General features: G+C 35.4%; 1 protein-coding gene across 1 annotated transcript; it reads left to right on the top strand.

Moving 5' to 3' along the window:
- Positions 1 to 14616: 14616 nt before the first annotated feature.
- On the top strand, positions 14617 to 15316 carry LOC100669468 (large ribosomal subunit protein uL6-like). The gene has a single exon (XM_064269620.1). The coding sequence runs from the start codon at positions 14632 to 14634 to the stop codon at positions 15148 to 15150; it is 519 nt and encodes a 172-aa protein (XP_064125690.1). The 5' UTR covers positions 14617 to 14631; the 3' UTR covers positions 15151 to 15316.
- Positions 15317 to 22755: the final 7439 nt, after the last annotated feature.

The following is a 22755-nucleotide window of genomic DNA, read 5'->3' as shown; positions in this document are numbered from 1 at the left end:
TCTCCATTCCATCCTTTGTGTGTTGGAAAAACCCACAACACATCTCCCTCTAAAAACATTTTAAAAGCAGTCTTTTATATATACTTAGATGCTTGCCACTTTCAGCATTCCTTATTCCTTTGTATATCTTTTTTTTTTAAACTGAAAAATATTCTTTAACATTGCTTAGAGTTCATGTCTTCTACAAATGAATTCATTCAGTTTCTGTTTTTCTGGAAAGTATTTTACCTTTATTTTTTAAGAATATTTTTGCTGGATATAGAATTCAAGGTTGACAGTGTTTTCTTCCAGCACTTCAAAGATATCATTCCATTCCCCTCTGGCTTACACTGTTCCTCACAAAAAGTCAGCAATTACCATTATCATTGTTTCCTTTATGTAACACGTCTCTTTTCTCTGGCCACTTTTAAGGTTTATCTTTATCATTGATTTTCATCAATTTGATTATGATATGCTTTGTGTGTGTGTGTGTGTGTGTGTGTGTGTGTGTGTATGTGTGTGTTTATCCTGAATGGTATTCACTTAGCTTCTTGGGTCTGTGGGTTTAGAAATTTCATCAGATATGGAATATTTTTGGCCATTACTTTTCCAATTATTTTATGTCGTCCCACTCTCTTCCCTCCTCCTGTGTTTGTCAGACCATTTATTGTTATCCCATAGGTTATGAAACTGTGTTTATTGTTTTCTTCCTCTTTTCTCTGTGTTTCATTTTGGATAATTTCTGTTGCTGCGACTGTGCATTCATTGGTCTCTTTTTCTGCAGTGTCTAATCTATTAATCCCATACAGTGAATTTTTTATTTCAGACATTTATTTTTCCATTTCTAAAAGCCCTATTTTTTTCTCTTGTATATATTCCATTCATCTTCTTACTATTGTCATGTTTTATTTAAATATTTGCACATATTGAGCATATATATAATAGATGTTTTAACATTCTTGTCTGAAAATATTAGCATTTCTGTCATTTCTGTGCCTATTTATTTTGGCTGATTTCTATCCTGATTATGAATCAATTTTTTTTTTTTTTTTGCATACCTAGTAATTTTTTATTGGATGGTGAATATTGTGATTTTATTTTGTAGAGTATTGGATTTTGTTATATTTCTTTGAAGAGCTTTGGACTTTGTTCCAGTAGGTTGCTGAAGTATTTTCATATGTGCTTGAGCCTTTTGAGACTTGTTTTCAAGTCTTTTGAGTGTGAGTCTACACTGGCTTTCCTTTGATTAGTATTTAATGAATCTTCCATGCATTCACTGAAGTCTTACCCTTCAGGTTGTGAGGATTCAAATGATTCCAAGACCTGTGCAAATTTAGGAATTGTTTGGTTCACAAATCTCCAGTGATTTTACTTTCCTCAGAAGTTGTTCTTTGCCCATGAATGTCACCCTTGAATGTGCAGATTGATATTCAATCAAAGACTCAAGTACACCCACATGAATATTTCTGGAGCTATAGATTTTCATGTCTCCCTTCTTTTAGTACTGTGACTTGCAAATTCTAGCAATCACAGCCTTCCTGGACTCTATTATCTGTATATCCGACTCCGTAAGACTGCTGGACTATGTTTGGGCTCCCACACTCTGTTCCATAGTTTGAAAATACCTCCTGGCAGGAAGAAATTGTTTCATATGGTTTGTCCAGTTTTCTAGCTGTTAACAATGGGAGGGTCTATCTAGAGCCTTTTACTCCTTATGGAAAGGCAGTCTTTCTTCCAGGAATGATTGACATTAAAGAAGTCCATTCACTCAGGAAATTCTCCACTAGGTTCCACAGGAATTAGGTCTTAATATCTGCATCTCCTCACCCTCTTGACATTAACACAACAGTCTAACATTAATACATTTTCCAACATCTGGTTTATTCATACTGGAAAGCACCACATGTAATATTTTTCTAACTCAGTCAAGGGTGGACTTTAGAAATTCAAATCCAATTTCTATCAGGAATCTTCCAGTAGTATCAAATGAAAACAATGCCATCAAAGCTTTCCTTCAATCTTCTGGGTCGTTCTTCTTTACCTATGCTCCAATTATTGGACAAGAACTCATATCTATCTTCTAAAAGTATGGTCAATATTTTTCAGAGATAAATCAGCATAAATCTTAACATGGAAAATATATTTTTCCTAAAAGAAGTGCTAATTAAAATGGAAATTGACTTTTACATTGTTATGGAGAGCTGTTCAGCTTTTAGAGCCACATCGTTTTGAATCTATTTTCAATTTTATTTTGTCTTTTACAAAAATCAAGGTTTATCAAAATAGTCTTTCAGTTCAAAAAAACATCTGCATAGTAACTTTATGTCCACATATTGTACAAAAGGAAAATCAAAGAAAGCCTGAAGCTGTTAAACTATAGTTCTTTTCCAGATTCTAACCTCTCCACCAAAGTTTTAGAGATTCATAGTACTTACTCTAATCCTCAGGTTAAATTACATTTTTTTAAAATCTCCCTTTAGCTGTCTCTATAAAAATGAATTTTTCAGAAGCAAATTGCATAAGAAGAGGTGTCTGGTTATGAGGTGAAGGCATATGAAGATTTCTCCTCATTCATCAAAGCCAGACTATCTCCCTGTTCCTGTTGTTTGGTTCAGAGGCATATAGATTACCTGGATCTAATTATACAGCCATTTAATCAAAGTTGGGCTTCACATGTAGATGAATGATATTAAGCGAATTCTCCCATCTCTCTTTCTCATGTATGGAATAATAGTACTACTTAACTCACAGGGCTATGTTGAAGATGAGGTGATGTCTTTTAAGGAGACTATGTCTCTCTCTCTATATATATATATAACTTTTTGTCTTTTTACAGTTACGTTCTGTTACATGGGTTGTTCCAGACTTAAAACAGGGCTCTGTTTCGATGATTCTGTCATAAGTCAGTTCTGACATAAGTTGAATGCCTTTTTTTTTGAGTTTTATTATTATTGCCTTTTATGATCAGTATCTTTATAAATCTGAACTTTATTTGTCTTTGGGGTTAGAAACATTACATATAAACTTACAGATATATTTTAATGGGAACCCTGTATTTACATACATCCATAAAAAAATACTGAAATCATAAAAATTTACTCTGACAATGAAGAAGAGTTGAATGACATTGGTATTCTGTCAGTTGCAGTAATAACTCCACTTGTGGAAGGTTCTGGATCATCTGGATTATCCCTGGGAATGAGGACAGCATTTCTAGTCAGAATTAGTGAGAAATATCTGTATGGTCCTTTTCTTTTTTTCTTCATGTATTTCATGGATGGTAACATCTCACTGATTCCCAAATCTACCTATCACCTTTAGCAAAGCAATCAGCGTTTGGGTCCATGTTTTCAAGCAACTGAAGCCCCCAATTTAGTTTAGAAAAAACTTCAGCTAATCTTTTCACTGTAAAATTTTTTCACAACTTCTCTCCTTCATCTTCCTCATTATTTCTTTTCTCTCAGCATTTCTTTCCTCTTCAAAATTCATTAAGTCCTGATTCTCCTTCTTTGTGATCTATGAGACACATGGCAATATCAAGTTCTAAATTCAGTGTCCTTGACATGTGGACAATTTTTCCATGGATATCTTCCATCATATTATCCTGATCAAATGCTTGGAGCATGCTCACATAACTCAGCAATTTTTTCTATATCTCCTGTATGCATTTTCCCATAATTTCCTCCCAGGAAGATGCAGTGTTCTGGATACCCTGAAGAATATTATAATTCTTCCAGAAATCGTGTGATGTTACCGTACCTCCATTTGTTGCAGCTATTGCCTGAGCAAATGTAGTCCATGGTTAGTATGCCTTGAATGTGACAATTGCACCTTGATCCACAGGCTGAATTACAGCTGTCATTTTGGAAGATAGATAAACCACTTTCACATCGTGATTTAGATCATCTGCATGAGGAAAAAAAAGAAAAAAAAAGATGTCCTGGGCATTGTTAAGTAACGGCTGTTGGGCAAGGCACAGTTCAACTGTCATGTGTCATTAGAGCTGAACATTGTCCAACTTTCTATCCATAAGACTCTCAACACCAACACTGACTTCACTGTACACCAAGTCATAAGACTCTCAACACCAACACTGACTTCACTGTACACCAAGCCATAGCCTGCTATACAGTAGTGTTTTGAACAGTAAATTGTAACACTGAACACCTGAGTGAACATCTAAGAATAATATCAGTAAATTATGCCCTGCAACACTGTATGTAGTACGTAATGCTAACAATAAGATGTCCAAAAAAAAAAAAACAGTGTGGTTCATTGTAACTCGAATGCTTCCTAAGTTGGGGATTAACTGTATCTGGTTTGATGATCTATATTCACTGTATGTATGTGTTCTAATAACCATTTTGAAAAGATGTATAAAAAAACATTTGAACATAAAAAGTCTTTAATATTTTGAAGTTTTCCATGATCTGGAATAGGTCCTTTTTCTCTTAGAAAAATCATCCAGTGAGAGAGCTAGATGTGGCCAAAACTGTTTGTGGAGAGAATAGACTTAGCAGTGTTCCTATGATTTTACAATTAGAGCTTGAGAGTAACTTCATGGCAGATCAAAATGTGCTAAAATTCAGAGGTATGTGTCACCATCCTTCCCATGATTAACAGATTCCCTCCTCTCTGAGTAAAAGCGGGATGCCAGCAGGTAATGATTTCACCATTAATCTCTCCTATTTCTTGTACACTTGACCCCAAAAAGACTGAACCCAGAAGGTTGTGGTAGAAGCCTCTAAGATGATGCCTGATGATTTCTGCCTCCTGGTACTCACATTCTTGTGTAACACCTCCCTTAAGTGTGGGTTTGATTTAGTGACCTGCTTCTAAGAAATGGAATATGGCAGAGTGATAGGATGTCATTTTCAAGGTTGTAAAAAGACTGGCTTCTGTCTTGCACTCATTCGTATTCTCTCTCTCGTTATTTTCCCTTTGGAGAGGTCTGTATGTTTAGGACTTGAGGTCTGCCAACAAGTACAAGAGTGAGCTTGGAATTGGATCCTCCCCATTCTATTCCTAGGATGAGACCACATTTTGGCTGCAATTTCATTGGAGAACTTGAGCCAGAGGCACCCAGTTAAGCCATGCTCAGGTTCTTTACCCGCAGATACTTTAATACATGTTTGTTGTTTTCAGTTATTAATTTTTGAGGTAATTTGTTATATAACAAGAGATAATGAATGCAAGGATCTACACAATGTTTGATAAAAACCAACAGATCCGTAAGTCTATAGGCCTGTAGGTCAGCATTACGGATTGACTTGTGTCCCCCAAAAATGTGTGTCAACTTGGCTGGGTCATGATTCCCAGTATTGTGTGGCTGCCCACCATTTTGTGATCTGATATGATTTTTCTGTGTTGTAAATCCTACCTCTATGATGTTAATGAGGCAGGATTAGAGGCAGTTATGTTAGTGAGGCAGGATTCAATCTACAAGATTAGGTTGTATCTTAAATCAATTTCTTTTGAGATATAAAAGAGAGAAGCAAGCAGACAGACAGGAGAACCTCCCACCACAAAGAATACAGATCCAGGTGGTGAGTATGTCCTTTGCATCCGAGGTCCCTGTGCTGAGAATCTCCTAGATCAGGGGAAGATTTATGACAAGGACAGTCCTCCAGAGCCAACAGAGAAAGCCTTCTGCTGGAGTTGGCACCCTGAATTTGGACTTCTAGCATACTAGATGTGAGAGAATGAACTTCTGTTTGTTAAAGCCCACCACTTGTGGTATTTCTGTTACAGCAGAACTAGATAACTAAGACAGTCAGAAAACTTGGGTGCTAGTCCTGCTTGTATCACTAACCAGTTAGTGTGCAAATCTTATTTCTTTTGGGATTCTAGCTCTCCATTTTTAAGCAAAGGAGTTGTATTAGTTGATTTGTTTTTACCACATAGTGTTATATTTCTTTTAGGAGCTATACAATGGAAGTACATAAAAGCCTATGAATTCCCTTGCTGAGCTGGATTAGTTTTCATGTATGCTTATGTCATCCTCATGATCCAACAATAACAGACCTCTGCCTATGACAATGGCATGTCATGGTTATGACGAAGTATCATTGTCCTTCTCGATATCTATAATAGGTTTTAGACATTGGATGTCTTCTAAGTATCCAATAATTAATCATTAATACACTTAATATATGTGTGGTGTGGTGGTTAAGAGAGCTCAGAGGTTAGACCAGTTCCTATCCTATTTCCAACATGTACTAGGAGTGAGACCTAGAGAAAGTTAATTAACACCTATACCTTAAATATCTCATCTATACTATAAGGATAAAAAGTGTGAAGTTTAAATGAACTAATAATTGTAAATTACATAGAAAAATGCCTGGCACATAGTAGGTACTCAATACATATTGGTTGTTATTCTGGTTATATTACTCCTTTGGTTTTTACCCATATCCTATATGTGTGTCTCCCTGTTTTAACCTCAAAATCAGACTGTATATCTGTATTTCAAACATCTTAAAAAAAAAAAAAACTCAGAGTTAAACAGTTGAGCTTTGCATGTGCTAGATGCTTACCAGGTATTTGCTGATGGATGTTTAAATAAAAAGAAAAGACAGAGAATTGGTTGGAGGTAAATAGAAATGGAGATATTTTCAAAATGACCTTCTATTTGACACATCAATAAAAATAATCCTATTTTTGACCAAACTGTCTGGAGAGACATTTTCATGCACACCTTTGTCCCAAGAGGACTTTTTTCTTTCTCAGTGTATTTATACATCAGCACCGAATGTCAGTTAGATTCCTCCCTTAATAACTTCAAAGTAGAGTAAGAAAGAAGACAAATCAGCCTTACGAAGAAAAATATACTCACCAGGTACTCCCTGATGGAACCCACAACATCTGTGCTAACAAAAAGTGAAGGGATGAATGTTTAAAGAACAATTCTAAACTCTGGTCTGGGACTGCCTTGTTTCAAAGATCATTCATGGGTGACATTTCCTCGAATTACATATTGACTAATCACGAAAACTAGGAAGCAAAATGTGAGTAATACTTACCTTTCCTAAACTCCAAAAAAGAGATAACTAAAATTTAATTGTTCCAAATTGAAGATGTTACACAAGTGTACCAATACAAGGCCCATTAATTTTCTAGAAGGAGGAAAGAATCCCATTCTTCCTTCTTAATGATACAACACATATATAAATGGAGATGTTTGGATCACAATATTTGAGTGTCATGAAGGATAGAATGTCAATGACAGTGAGCTCATTTTCTTTTCCCTGCAATATCCCCTTGAGTCTCCTTCATTAACAAAAGCATATGATTAATTGATAAATAACTCTTATTTTTTGTGCATCATCCAAAGAACTGGGTTGATAATAATAAACCAAACCCATTGCTGTCAAGTCAATTCTGACTCATAGCTACCCTATAGGACAGAGTAGAACTGCCCCCACAGGCTTTCTAGGGATATAAATCTATACAGAAGTAGGTTTGTCACATCTTTTCTCCTGTGGAGCAAGTGGTGGGTTCAAACCACCGATCTTTCGGTTAGCAAACAAGCACTTAATCACTGTATCACCAGGGCTCTTCTAATAACAAAAATAACCCAAATAGCTAATGTTAATTATGTACTTTCTCATTTAATTCTCAAAACCCTTGGGTGTAGATATTAGTATTATCTTTCTTTCCAGGTAGAAAACTGAAGTTTAAGGAAGTAAAACAACTTACCCAAGGCCTACTTAATAAGTGATGAAATACAGGACTTGGATATATTTGGATTCAAGAGCCTGTCCCTCTCCTACCTGCCAGGACTTCATAACTAAACTAATGATAACTTTAGGTCTCCATTCCCTTTTTATTTCTCTCCCATCTGTAATAAAAACTTCTCTATACTGTATCCTGTTGTCCATAAGCTTGATTGCTAGTGTGACAATGGATCAGTCACAGAAACGTATTCCAACTGTTAGCCAGTTAATTGTTACCTCTCCACAAAAACATATTGCTTTACATTCAGGTTAGATGCATGACAGCCCTTATGTAGTACCAACGGAATTTGAGAAACCAGGACTAATCAGAGGGAGAAATAGTTTAGCTCTGGGGGACAAAAGAGCTTCTCTTCACCATCCAACCAATACTCATGAGAAGCACCTTTACTGCCTATGAATGGCCCACTTTGATTTTTAAAGACATTATTATACAGTTTGAGTATCAACTGTCTATATGTGCCTCTTCACATATGGCAAACAATGTGAATGCTACCCACACTGAGATGGAAGGGAATAATGAAGATGCAGGAAAACTCAGATGATATGTCTATGATATGTCTCTTAATGTATACTCTATGAGAAAGGAGGAAGTGATGTAGTTACAAATATGTTTGAAAAAATGCTTCTTAGTGCAGTCATCTCTTGCAAACTTATGAATTTACTTATATTCATAAGTAAATGAACAAGTTAATCTCTGAGGCAGTGTTACCAAACTAACAACTACTAACAGTCTTAGAAATTTGGGTTCCATGGGACATGCTTTGGGAAATGTGAATGTAATCACTGAAGAGAGGAGAGAGAACAAAGGAGAACAGCGACAGTTGGGTTCAGATAATAAAGTACAAGAAGCTTACATCTGGAGTCCGCATTGAGTAAAGTGAAGTTAGTATGTGTCTAGATTGTGGTTTAGTCACTGCAGACCAACTACTGTGATAAATGTCTTCAAAGTCTCAATGGCTTAACAGGAAAGTTGATTTATCACTCATGTATGATTCAATGTGTTGATTCAGGTACCCAGGGTTCTTCCATCTTGTACCTCTGACATCCCTCAGGGGCCTCCAAGTAACCTGCTGGTTTCTCAGCATCACACAGGGAAAGCGAAAGAATACAGGTTCTCACAGGAAGTTTTTTGGTCCAAACTTGGAAGTGGTATGCATCGCTTCTTCTCATATTCTATTACCTAGAACTCATTCATATGGTCACATTTTACTACAAACAGAGTCTGAGAAGTGTAGCCTGGCTCTGTGCCCCATAAAAAGAAGACAAGATATCCATGTCCACACTGTCACAGAAGAAGATGGAATCTGAATTGAAGTCATTGAAAAGCTTGGAGAAATCTTGGCCCCAGAAGACTGGTTGCTTTTGTTCTTCTTCTTCTTCAAATTGTCAGACAAACTGCCCATAGAGATGTGAGCTTATATTTTCACTTTTGAACTGAAAATCTTGTGTTAATGACTATCAATCTGTGTTTCTGCCTACCTCAGAAAGAAATTGATTCTAATTCCTAAATTACAGAATGAGAGTGCAAGGTCTCCTGGAGAAAAATAAGCAATGACGTTTCACCAGCATTTAAGCCTCCCAGTCTCTGTAAAATAATGCTTTTTGGGTCAGTTAGAGAAGAAGCCTTTCTTAAAAGCCTAAAACCATTAAATAAGAAGAGTATAAGCGTGTCGGTTCATCAACTCAGTGTACAGAGCTCTCTCTTTTCTTCCTTGTCAAGGAGCTTACTAAATGTGTCGAGAACATTTTATTCACACAGGGAGGTTAAAAAGGTATTACATAAGTGGGCCTTCAAGTGACTGATGACTCACAATGATGCCTCGCATTAATTTGAGCATGTGTCATATGTCCAAGTCACAGTCTCTTCATATAGTTGAGTATGTACACAGGCTTGTTATAAGACCCACTGTCACAGAATGAGGTACTTATGAGGGAATTATCCATTAAGTAGACATTGGCTCCTCTTCACTGGGAAGAAACATTGTCAAAGTTCTACCAATGGCCTGACATGGCAAGAGACTAAGTATTGACCCAGCCTTATTCATTAAACAGAAAATTCAAGGTATCACAGGAGCAGCTCACTTGCTGGAAGTTCCAGGAACACAGTGGTTAGTGGATAAATGACTGTTGACTTGGCAGGGAGGAAGAAAGGAGGCTTTCCCTAGAATGTCACCACTGAAAAGAAAATCTTACTTGAACATCCGGGGCTGTACACCAGCTGCTGCTGCGGGATGAGCCCTGGGATAGGGATAGTATCAGCCCATTTTCCAGGTCAGAAAATTGATAGAATAAGAGGCCTGCCCAAAAGTACAGCTAGAAACTGATGGTTACAGGGTTCAAGCTTGGTTTTTCTGGTCCCAAAGCTGGCTTTTTACCTATTACATGATTCTATCAATCTTCTCTAAATTGACTCCAAATAATTCACGGTGATAGGTCCTAATTTCTGAACAACATCCAACCAAAGATATCATTTCCTGAAGTATGTCCATGAAAAATTATTATATTTTGCTATCTCAAGGAGTCCTTTTCTCTCAAGACATTGAATTTTTCTTTTTCACTGAAATGAAGGAGTATGCCAAGAGCTTATCCTTTCACTTTGTTTAAAGCAACTTCTATAAATGTACATTTTCTGAAAATATAAAAAAAAAAACAACCTGTTTTCTAGGCTATTGTGACCATGTCATAGAGAATCAGACTGAGAGAATTATATCAACATCTGAACAACTAGTTAAAAATAAATCTTTCATATGCCACATATACATTGTATATAGGAAATACAAGCACTCAATAAATATTTATTGAATAAAAATATAACTGGTAACTTCATATAGCATTTGGGAAGGACCTGGTAAAAGAGCAAAAATCTTGCCATTGTTTAGTTCCCTCCAAATTTCTGGCTAAAAAAAAAAAAAATCAAATAAGAATCAGTACAAAAATCATTGACCTTAATAATAGACAACAACCTAATTTCATAATACCCAGTACCCAGCGCCACCGAGTCAGTTCCAACTCATAGCGACCCTATAGGACAGAGTAGAACTGCCCCATAGAGTTTCCAAGGAGCACCTGGCGGATTCGAACTACTGACCCTTTGGTTAGCAGGCGTAGCACTTAACCACTATGCCACCAGGGTTTCATAATAGATAATGGTTTTCTCTATGGGTACAAAAGTTGTGACCACAAAATGAGACATCCTTTGAAAAAACATTCCAAATTCTACTTGTGAAAAATGAGCATTATCCTTACATTTGTAATTTAAGAGGCTACAGTATCATTCCAATAATGATGTAATTTCTTCAAACATTTCGGGATTACCTCAAGTGAAACTCCTTCAGAGCAGCAGGGAGTGACGGAGACTATGGCAGAAGAGAATCCCAAGGGATCAAGTCCTGCCTAAAACTCTGAGGAAGTGACCTAGACCCAGCCACTGTAGATGGATCCTCACAAGGGAAGTATAGCGGTTGGAGATTGAGAGCAGCTGCCTCCAGCTAACTTGACTATCACAACAAATGTGAAAAATAAATGCTTAGGCCCATAGCAAAGACTCTTCCTGCAAAATGGCTGTTTCTGACTATAGCTTCCTCCTCACTCTTTCTCACTCTTTAAAAAATAAAAAAAAAAATTTTTTAGATGGGTAAAAATGGACCTGTGGTCTACCTAAATCAAACCATAGCAAATATAAACTGTTCCTTCACTCATCAGCTTGGCCTCAAATATTCAAATGGTTATCTGCATAATCTTTAAGAAAACTCAACTCTTAATACCTGAAAAATGTAAAAATCTTCTATCTATAAGAATGAATAAACAGATTTTAAAAATCCTCAAGCATATTAAACAGTAGTTCAATAGGGTACATATATGTGTGTGTGTATGTGTATATACATGTATGCATATGCATATGTATACACACACATTAAAAAATGTATATATATATATATACAAATGCACACAACACACATATATATATAAACAAGAGAAAAAAATTATAACTCAACTGTGTCCAAGAAATTCAGAAAAATACTGAGTCTAAGAAATAGACACAACATGAGATCAGCAAATATTGCTTTTGGATTTAAAAAATTACATGGTTCACAAAAGGAAAAATATGATCCCACTTATCTGAAATATTCAGAATAAGCATAGAGAACAAAGCTCATTAGTAGTTAGCAAGGACAGGTGGGGGGAAGGGAATGGAGATTATTGTTTAAGGGGTATAGAATTTTGCTAGGGCAATGAAAATATTTGGAAACTGATACTGGTGACTGTTGTACAAAATGGTAATGTAATTAGTGTCACTGAATTGTACATGTAAAAACAGTTAAAATATTTTACTACATATATTTCACAAAAATTTTTTGTAAATTAAAAATAAAAGAAAAAAATTACATGACTGTAGTCATTAAATTTATAATGATGGAAGAGAACAAAGAAATGCAAGCTGCAGAAGAGAGAAACAGATGTCAAAATGTTTTTCCATTAATTCATAAGAGTTGCAGATAATGAGAAAATGGGCAAAAGGAAGAAACAAAGAAGCGGGACAGCAGGATCACACCATGTGTAGGATAAAATTAAAATACACACTCATTAAGACTCTAAATATTCCCTGTATATATTACATGTATAATGAAAAATTATTATGAAGAAATGATTTCATACAATAGGGAAAAAAAAATCCAAAACATATTGGCACCAAACTCTCCTCCTTAGCATAAAATGACAGACAATGAAGCACTATCTACAAAATTTTGAGAATGAAGATCATGACCCAAGATTTCTATACCTAATCAAGCCACTCAGATGCAAGGGCAGCAGACTTTCTCAAATGTGCAAGAAATTTCTTAGTATTCTGTAAATGTGTGTATCCTTGAAAAGGAAGGGGGCTCAAAAACTTTAGTGAACAGATAATTGAACAGAAAATGACCTTAAGGGAGGATAAAAAATAAATAAAAAAGGGTGAAAGAGAAAAAAAAAGGAGAAATTAAAACAGTTAATGTTTAAATTTTAAATTAAGTATTTTCTTCATTTTACCAGAATATTAATGAAGGTTCTCACATAGATATGTCATAACTACCATATGAATATCAAGAACCATTGACTCCAAGATGAATCCTGATTTCAAAGATGTTACAACATGAAGGAAGTACATCTTCAAAATGATTAGAGTCAATAAATTCTATATAATTGATATAATACATAAATGTCAAAATTAATATTGAAAGAAAAGAAACAATGTAAAAAATTCAATATAAGATATGCTAATATTATAAAAATAAAAGCTAGAAGATTTGGAGAGAGAATTGAGAAACATGATAAATTTATTTTTAATTTTTTATCTTAATAAGGGATGGTCAAAATATGGTTTAATCAATTATATTACCTTTAAATAAAGAGACAATATAGCATCTAACTCCCTAGAAACAATAAAAGAATAAAACACAATATAATTAATGGAGACAATATAGGAAAAAAGAAAAAAAAAGGAAGGAATTATTTTACAAAGAATATATAAAATAAAATTTTAAATGTCAGATTTCACAATAAATGTAAATGGGCTAAATTTTTCTATTTAATTGACAAAATTCCCCTCACTTGTTGAAAAACAAAACCCAGCTATGTCGTGCTTATAAAAGACACACTCCACATGAAATTATAGAGAAAGTTTTACAGAAAAATATAGGGAGATTTTAAAAAGAAGACATTTATAAAAGTCATATATATATTTACATATATATATGAAACCCTGGTGGCATAGTAGTTAAGTGCTACAGGTGCTAACCAAAGGGCTGGCAGTCTGAATCCACCAGGCGCTCCTTGGAAACTCTATGCAGCAGTTCTACTCTGTCCTATAGGTTCACTATGAGTCGGAATCGACTCGATGGCACTGCGTTTGGTTTTGGTTTTATATATATATATGGAAGCCTTGGTGGTGTAGTGGTTAAGAGCTACAGCTGCTAACCAAAATGTCAGCAGTTCAAATCCACCAGGAGTTCCTTGGAAACCCTATGGGGTCTGTCCTATAGGGTTGCTATGAGTTGGAACCTACTGGACGGCAACAGGTTTAGGTTGTATATATACATATATATGGTCACTATGAGTTGGAATCAACAGCAATAGGTTTGATATATTTTATCATATATATATATGACAAAAAGCAAATGATATTACATTGGTAGGAACAAGTGAAGAGAAAAAAATATGCATTCCAATACAATCCATACGCAGAGGAGATCAGCTTCACAAGAAAGAAGCAATTTTCCCTATGAAGACTTTAAGAACCTGCAAGGAAAATGACAAGTACAGGAAGGAAAAAATCAGATATACTTTTGAATTATTAAAACATTACTTACAAAACAGCTAACTCAGTTACGCCCCTCCTAGTATATAGAATAGCAGCCTCAACCATTTACCCTTAGTAAAACCAGAGAAATAATTTCTTGAAACAATGAGGATCTGCTTCCAGAGCAGTAAGGACTCAAGCAGGAAAATGGAGTGACAATTATGAGAGCTGCTAGATATGTGGAGATCCAGAGGGGGGAACTGTGGGATCAGAGAAGAATCACTAGTTAGTCCTCCTAAAGCAAAGCACTGGTTCAGGTGGATAAGCTAGAGCTTACAGAAAAATCTGAAAAGCTGAGTATGTGTAGCCATAAGTGAGATTGCAAAGGGGAGCTCATGGAGAGGGCTATCAAAAGGTGCTGCCCTGGTAAAACTAATGCCCCTACAGGTCTACAGCCAAATGTCCAATGGCGGGCCTGGGGCTACTGGTCAGTAAAGCCAGAAGTTTGGAAGGAGAGCTGGACTTCAAGCAGAAAAGAATAAAGACAATCTGGAACTCTGAGCACTTCTACTTTCTTCTTTCATCATATCTGCCTGCAAAAATCTTAAAGGAGCTTCTTTTGCCACATCTACTGCGAGAATGAAGACCATTCTCAGCAACCAGACTGTCAACATTCCAGAAAACGTTGACATCACTCTGAAGGGACGCACAGTTATTGTGAAGGGCCCCAGAGGAACTTTGCGGAGGGACTTCAATCACATCAATGTAGAACTCAGTCTCCTTGGAAAGAAAAAGAAGAGGCTTCGCGTTGACAAATGGTGGGGAAATAGAAAGGAACTGGCTACAGTTCGCACTATCTGCAGTCATGTACAGAACATGATCAAGGGTGTTACACTGGGCTTCCGTTACAAGATGAGGTCTGTGTATGCTCACTTCCCCATCAACGTTGTTATTCAGGAGAGTGGGTCACTTGTTGAAATCCAAAACTTCTTGGGTGAAAAATACATCCATAGGGTTCGGATGACGCCAGGTGTTGCTTGTTCAGTATCTCAAGCCCAGAAGGATGAGTTAATTCTTGAAGGAAATGACATTGAACTTGTATCAAATTCAGCTGCTTTAATTCAGCAAGCCACGACAGTTAAAAACAAGGATATCTGAAAATTTTTGGATGGCATCTGTGTTTCTGAAAAAGGAACTGTTCAACAGGCCGACGAGTAAGATCTAAGAATTGTCCAGCTACGGAAATGAGGCCAGATGATTCCTAAGACTTAACGGGTGATATTTTTAAGATGCAATAAAATTCGTTTATTCAAAAAAAAAAAAATCTTAAAGGAATAAAGGCCACTATTTTGCTTCCACCTCCCAAAATCTCATGCAATTTCTCTGTTGACCAAATCTAACTAAGAATCATATAGGGAAGGAGGGTCTGGGAAATGTAGTTTTCAGGATAACCAATCAAGTTGATAAGAGAACAATCCAGCACAGTTTGGTTGGTGCTGGGAGAGGAGGATGGCAGTTGCTATGTTGGACGTTAAGTCTCAAAAGAGACAGAAAGTAGAAGCTGAGGAAACCGAAAATCTAAAACCAGCAAAGATTTTTTTAAAAAAGCAAGACAGGTATGCTAGGAGAAATGCATAATAAGGCACTTTCCATTTCCCAGAATAAACATTTCATTATTGGGCAGTCTAGGTAGATTACAACTTTTATCAATATAAAATATCAATATAAAATATCCTACCTTGACATTGATGAAAGGCAGAATCCAAAAATTAGATATAGATGCCATTAAGCTTTCTTTCTATATATATATATACACACACACATATACACACACATAGGAAGCCCCAGTGACATAGTGTTAAGCGCTACAGCTGCTAACTAAAAGGTGGGGAGTTTGAATCCACCAGGCGCTCCTTGGAAACTCTATGAGGCGGTTCTATTCTGTCCTATAGAGTCACTATGAGTCAGAATCAACTCGAGGGCAATGGGTTACACACGCACACACACACACACACACACACACGAGGCTCCAAAGGCTGAGCTTCACAGTGACTGAAACCAGAAAGAGGCAGCCATTTTCTGAGTAGCTCTTATTCTATTCCCATGTTCTAACATGGCCTCTCGTAGCTCTCTTTCTATGCACATCTGCTCTATTATTTTCTGCAACAGGCCTGCCTCTCTCTACACATAGCCACTCCCCGTTCCTATTAGGTGTCCTCAGTTTCAGACACACACAGTGACCACCTACCTCTCAGATCCCACTTCAAATTCCCAAGAGAAATGTTATCAGTCCAAGCAATCAGAACACAATGCCTCACCTCTACGGATTGGTGGACAGTTTTCAAAGAAATGTGATCATCCTGCACTAGGCAGGTTTTTCCAGAAGTCTCTGCTACACATAACATTTTAAACTAGTAAAAGAAAAAAAAAAAAGGATAATTCATTCAATAAATTGGCTGGGGAAATAAAATAAAAATTCGGGAGAAAAAAGATCTAGGCTTGCCGTAATTCATACTTCCAAATAAATTACAGGCAAATTAAAGATTAAATATAAAAAATCACCTTAAAAAATGGGGAAGAAATAGAGGTGAACATTTATGCTATTACTGCTTCATGTATCTTTATAAAATATTTCAAATGATTCCTCTAGTATGACAGCATATATATTTATTGCATATTATTTTAAAGTTAATTGAAAATTACTTTGAGCTCAGACTGTGAAAATTTGCCACCAGTAATGAGGATGTTAATATGCAATGCTCAATTCCTTGAAGGATTTTCCAAATATTATTTGGAGTAATTAATATCCAAGTCATTGGAATTAGTATTTTTCAAGGTGACTACTCTGCAAGAGATTGCAATTACTCAAACATATGAATCAGTAAGGTTATTCTGGAAACCCTGGTGGTGTAGTGGTTGAGTTACAGTTGCTAACCAAAAATTCGGCAGTTCAAATCCACCAGGGGCTCCTTGGAAACCCTGTGGGGCGGTTCTACTCTGTCCTATAGGCCTCACTATGAGTCAGCATCCACAGGTTTTTAAGGTTATTTGTTAAAATTAATTACAAAATACTTTAAAGAAACCTCACTGTTTCAGACTTATGGAAACTACTGTTTCTCTCTATCAGTTTTTGTTTCTTTGTTCCTTATTCTGCTGCTATTTTAGGTAACTATGTCCTTGCCAAATACTCTATGGTGTTCACTAAAAAAGAAAGCTTCTTGATTTAAATTAGATTGTTCAAGAAAAATCTAGACTACGTTCACTTAATGAAAAAGCTATTTCATAATCTATACTAAAATCTCAACCAGAATTTTCAGACAATAGGATAATTCTTGTTAGTTTCATTTCTCATAAAAAAAGGTGCCTTGAAAATACTTTTGGATTAACCTTTACTATTGACTTTTTTAAAGAAATGCATTATGCCACCTTCCAATCTTATTAGCTTGAATAAAATGAACATCGTTAAATGTGTCTTTGATCATTCAGGACCCTCCAGCTGCTAGGCACATAGTAGGCACCCAAGAGTGACTGAATTAGTAAATGACTGAACGTGTTAATGTTCCAATATTTGTACTATCATTTTGAATAAAGATGTGAGATAGAGTAGCAATGAATGAATCTGTCTTGTTCCCAGTATGTTTCTCTAATAATCACTTTTTAAAAAAGAAGTCCTTGATATGAGCATATTTCATCATATTTTTTTCATATACAAGTTGAGAGCAGAAAATTCCAGTTGAATTTAAATTCTTTTGGCTTTTTTTTTTAATTGATGCTGTATAGTATTTAACTGATTTTTCTATATTTGAGTCTGAACCAATTAAATAATCCCATCAGAGAACATTTTTTTTCTTCAACTAAAAGTGTCTGACGAAATAAATGTGAATGTATGCTGTAAATTGCAATAATGGCATAATACAAAAAAAGTATTATCAAAATATTTTCAGTAATAATACCTAACCTTTCCTGGGTCTTTAATTCATGCCAGGCATTGAGCTAAGTACTTAATACACATTATCTTATTTAATCCTCAAAACCACCCTCTGAGAAAAATACTATTATTATTGCCATAAGGAATATAAGGATTAAGAGTCTCTCACCATGGAGTTGAGGCTGTAGAAAAGAATGGTCAATTTATTTACGGGTGCCTATTTCTTTGCATCTTCAGTGCTCCAATATCAATCCAATAGGAGATGTACTGAGAGCCAATCGTTGCCTGATCTAGATAAATCCCTGCAGATGCCATAAGGCAGCCAACCATTGGCCCATCAAACCACAAGACTAAAGTAGTTCAAAAACCCACTTTTAAGATGTTAGTCCAAGCTTTCATGGAAAGTTTCTGATGAAGAAAAATGGAAACCACTTGGGATTTAACACACTGTGGTAAGTGTGCTTTCAGTTATATAGATTCGAATATCAAAACTAAAAATACAAGATAGCAGAGGACGGTAAAACATTCGCAGCCAACTGTCTCCTGACTGCTGACAATGAAAGGAAAAGAACCACTGGGGAAACAACTTCTTGTTGATCGACAAAATAGCCCTTGATTCTATAAAGCGCAAAGTAATACCCTCTTTCCATGGTGATGTGATTGAGCCAACAAAGAAACATTTGCACAAGTTTTCTTCTCAGGGTCAACTGAATAAACTGCACAATCTTACAAAGTGAGAAGGAAAGTAAGTTACTCAATTTAACAAGCTTTTTCTCCACAATCGATGTTGATTTAACATTTGGAAATCTTATTATATTTTGCTATTTCATCCACTTATTAGCATTACATTAATTTTGGAGGAGGCTGTCACATTCTATTTTTACCCAATAAATCACAATGAAATGATTAAATATCTTATACTTAGCAATTAACAAAGGACTTTGATCTTTTCCAAAATCATTGAGAAACTGCCAGTATAATGATAACACACACTTGACTGCTTTCAAATAGGAAAACTCCCTGAAAGAAAAGAGAGAGAAAAGGATTTCTGTTTTAAATTAAAATGAGAGCGGGATTTCTGAGGGGATGTGAACATTAATTTTCAAAGGCCCTGACTCCTTTATCAGTTGGCATTATTGGCACCACTGACCTCTATTAAAAGGGAAAGGAAGAACACTAACACACATTTGGGTACTTTGGAATTAAGAGATTAGTTTGATAGCCCAGGCAGGCTGCATTCATTTACCTTGTTCTGCTAAAAAGCTTGATAAGACTACAGAGAGTGAATCATTTGGGAATCTCAACTCCATATACTACAATATATACATAAATGTATTAGCACCTTGGTAAAATATTTCTAATCACACTTATGTGCCTGACATTGCACAGGTGCTAAGAATGGTTGCATTTATTTGACATATGTCCTACAGCTATCATATCTGTGCCTGTGTATATACATGTGTTCATATATGTGTGTTCACACATATATTTATAATATACTTATATAGTATATATGTGTATATACACAGATAGTATATATACTGTTTGTGTGTACACACATGTATATAGAACTCACAGACAGATAGTTGCCATAGAGCTAATTTTGACTCCGGGCAGCCCAATGTACAATAAAACAAAACTTTGCCCAGTCCTGCGTCATCCTCAGGATCACTGGCATGTTCAAGTCCATCACTGTAGCTACTGCGGCAACTCATCTCACCAAGGATACCCTTCACCAAGCATGATGTCCTCCTCCAGTGATTGATCCCTCCTGATGACATGTTCAAAGCAAGTGAGTAGGAAGTTTTGTTGTGATCCATAAGGTTTTCATTGGCTAATTTTCAAAAGTAGATCACCAGGCTTTTCTTCCTAGTCTGTCTTAGTCTAGAAGCTCCACTGAAACCTGTCTACCATGGGTGACCCTGCTGGTACTTGAAGTACCAGTGGCATAACTTCCACTATCACAGAAACATGCAAGCCACCACAGTACAACAAATTGGCAGATAGGTGGTGGAGAGAAGGCATAGTTTAGCTGAAGGTGTCTGGCACAACTGGAATTCAATAACTAGTAGCTATTATTATTATTATAAGTAGGAGTCAGTATTATAGAGAGGTTAACAGTTTAATTTCCGAAATCAAGCAGATATGGCTTTGAATCTTCACTATCTAATAGTCTTGTAACCATAGACAAAGAAACTTAACATTTCTGTACATCAGCTTTCTCATCTGTAAAGTGGGGAAAATAACCCCTACAAATCAGTATTTTGTAGGGATTAATTAAATCAAATCATATACCTAAAGTGTTTTGCATAAAGCTATCACTCAATAACTTTAAAAAAATAGCTGCCAATTCTGGATTGGAATAATATTATACCCATTGTTTTATACATGTGATTCCCTGGGATGTAGGGGATGCTCAGTATGTATTTGTTGAATGGTCCATTACTTGGTAGAGCATGCCTCATGAATCAGATATGAGGCATCATCACTCTTAGTCTCTACTTGTTTTTTTTTCTATGTATTAGATCAGTAGTTTTAATTTGCAGCCTGATTGTGTTTTGATTGATGTGTGGTAGCCTACAATTTAAATGTAGACAATAAACTGTCACAATTGGATTTGGGATACTGTCGGGTTACCCTAACACTGCTGAGATTAGTTTTCTGGGGATATCCTAAAATGTAGTAAGAAACTAAATAAGAACACTGATGTGGAACCAAGACACACTGTTAGTATGATATACAAATCATTCACCCCTCTGAGCCAAATTTCTCATCTACAAAGTGGAGAGGATTGATTTCTAAGGTCCTTTCATTCTCCAAAATCCTCATGCTTCCCTTTAAACTTACAGCTTTCCCAACTAGTCTATAATCCATCCCAAATTAAGTTTTTGCTGTGGTGTGAGGTAGGGATTGAGGTTAATTTTTTTCCATATTCCTATCCGGTTGTATCCGGTGTGTATCTGGTTGTTCTAGCACCATTTGTTAACAGAATTTTCCTTTACCCATTGAATTGTTTTGGTGCCTTTGTCAAAAATCAACGACCATTTATGTGCATGCATATTTCTGGTCTCTCTGTTGTGTTCCTTTAATGTATTTGGCAATACCATACCATCTTGATTACAGTAGCTTTACAATAAATCTTGAAATTGGATACTGTGGCTGTTCCAACTGTTCTTCTCTTTAAAGATTGTTTTGGGTATTGTATGCTCTGTGAATTTCCATATACACTTTAGAATCAACTAGAGCATTTTTACCGAAAAAAAGCTGTTAGGATTTTTATTTGGATTGCATTGACTCTACAGATCAATTTAGAGAAAAGAGACACCTTAACAATATTTAGTCTTCCAATTCAAGACATAGTGTATCTCTTAATTTATTTAGGTCTTCTTTTATTTCTCTCAGCAATGTTTTATAGTTTTCACTGGAAACATCTTAGATGTCTTGTGTAATTATTTTAAAATACTTTATGTTTTAATGCTATCACAGTGACTTTTCCTGAATATTATTTTTCAATTGTTTGCTGCTAATATATAGAAATTCATTCGATTTTTGTATATTTACCTTATATTCTGAAATCATATTATTAGTTCTTGTAGTTTTTGTTTTGGTAGATTTTGTAGTATTTCCTACATAAACAATCATGCTACCTATGAGAAAAAATAGTTTTACTACTTCCTTTATAAACTTTATGGCTTTACTTTTTTTTACTTACCTTATTGCACTTGCTAGGACTTCCAGTACAAAACTGAATAGAAATGGTGAGAGCACGTATCTTTGTTGTATTCCTGACCTTGGGAGAAAGTTTTAGATACCTCACCATTAAGTATGATTGTTTCATTTTGATTGTTTTGTTGTAGGTGCCCTTTATCAATTGAGCAAAGTCCTTTCTATTCCTGGTTTGAAGTTTTTGGGTTTTTTTAAATCATAAATGGATGTTGAATTTCAACAAATGCTTTTTCCTGCAACTACTGATACCATCATATGGCTTTTCTTTATTATTCTGTTAATGTGAATTACATTTATCTGATTTTTGCATGGCAGTTCAGCCTTGCATTCCCGGGATAAGGCTCACTTGATCATGCTGTATTATCATTTTTATGTATTTCTGTATTCAATTTGCTAATATTTTTTCAAGGATTTCTGCACCTATATTTATGAAGCATATTATTCTGTAATTTTCATTTTTTATAATGTGTCTGTCAGGTTTTGTTATTGAGGTTATGTTGGCCTTAAAAAATAAGGTGTTCTTTTTCCTCTAAGAGTTTGTATAAGAATACTGTTATTATTTCCTTAAACACTTGCTAGAACTTAACACTAAAAGTATGTGGGCCTGAGATAAATATTCTATTGAGTTTTTTAAATGAAGTCAATTTCCTTTGTGGATATAGAAATATACAGGGTTTCTATTTCTTCTTGTGTAGGGCTGAAAATTTTTGTGTTTTAAGGTAAATTTGTAGATTTAAGTTGTTGATGGGAACCTGTGCATAATATTTTCCTATTATTTTTTCCCTATGATTTCTTTCTGGCCCATGGGTTATCTGGAATTGTATTGCTTAATTTTCAAATATTTGGGGCTTTTTGGATATGTGATTATTATTATTTGTAGTTAGATTTTGTAATCATCAGATAACACTATATTATTTCATTCTTAAAAAATAATTGTGACCTGTTTTATAACCCAGTATATGGTCTACCTTAGTGAACTTTCCATATGTACTTTAAAAGAATGTGTAATCTGCAGTTGTTTATTGTTGTTCAAACTGTCTATATCCTTACTGATTTTTTTTTGTTTTATTATATAACTTGCTGAGTGATTTTAAATTCTCCAAATATAA

Source organism: Loxodonta africana, chromosome 16 (assembly GCF_030014295.1).
Source record: "Loxodonta africana isolate mLoxAfr1 chromosome 16, mLoxAfr1.hap2, whole genome shotgun sequence".
Lineage (NCBI taxonomy): Eukaryota > Metazoa > Chordata > Mammalia > Proboscidea > Elephantidae > Loxodonta > Loxodonta africana.
This window is presented reverse-complemented; position numbering and strand designations above follow the sequence as displayed.

Coding starts and splice junctions, on each gene's coding strand:
- LOC100669468 (XM_064269620.1), top strand. CDS start 14,632: ATGAAGACCATTCTCAGCAACCAGACTGTCAACATTCCAGAAAACGTT.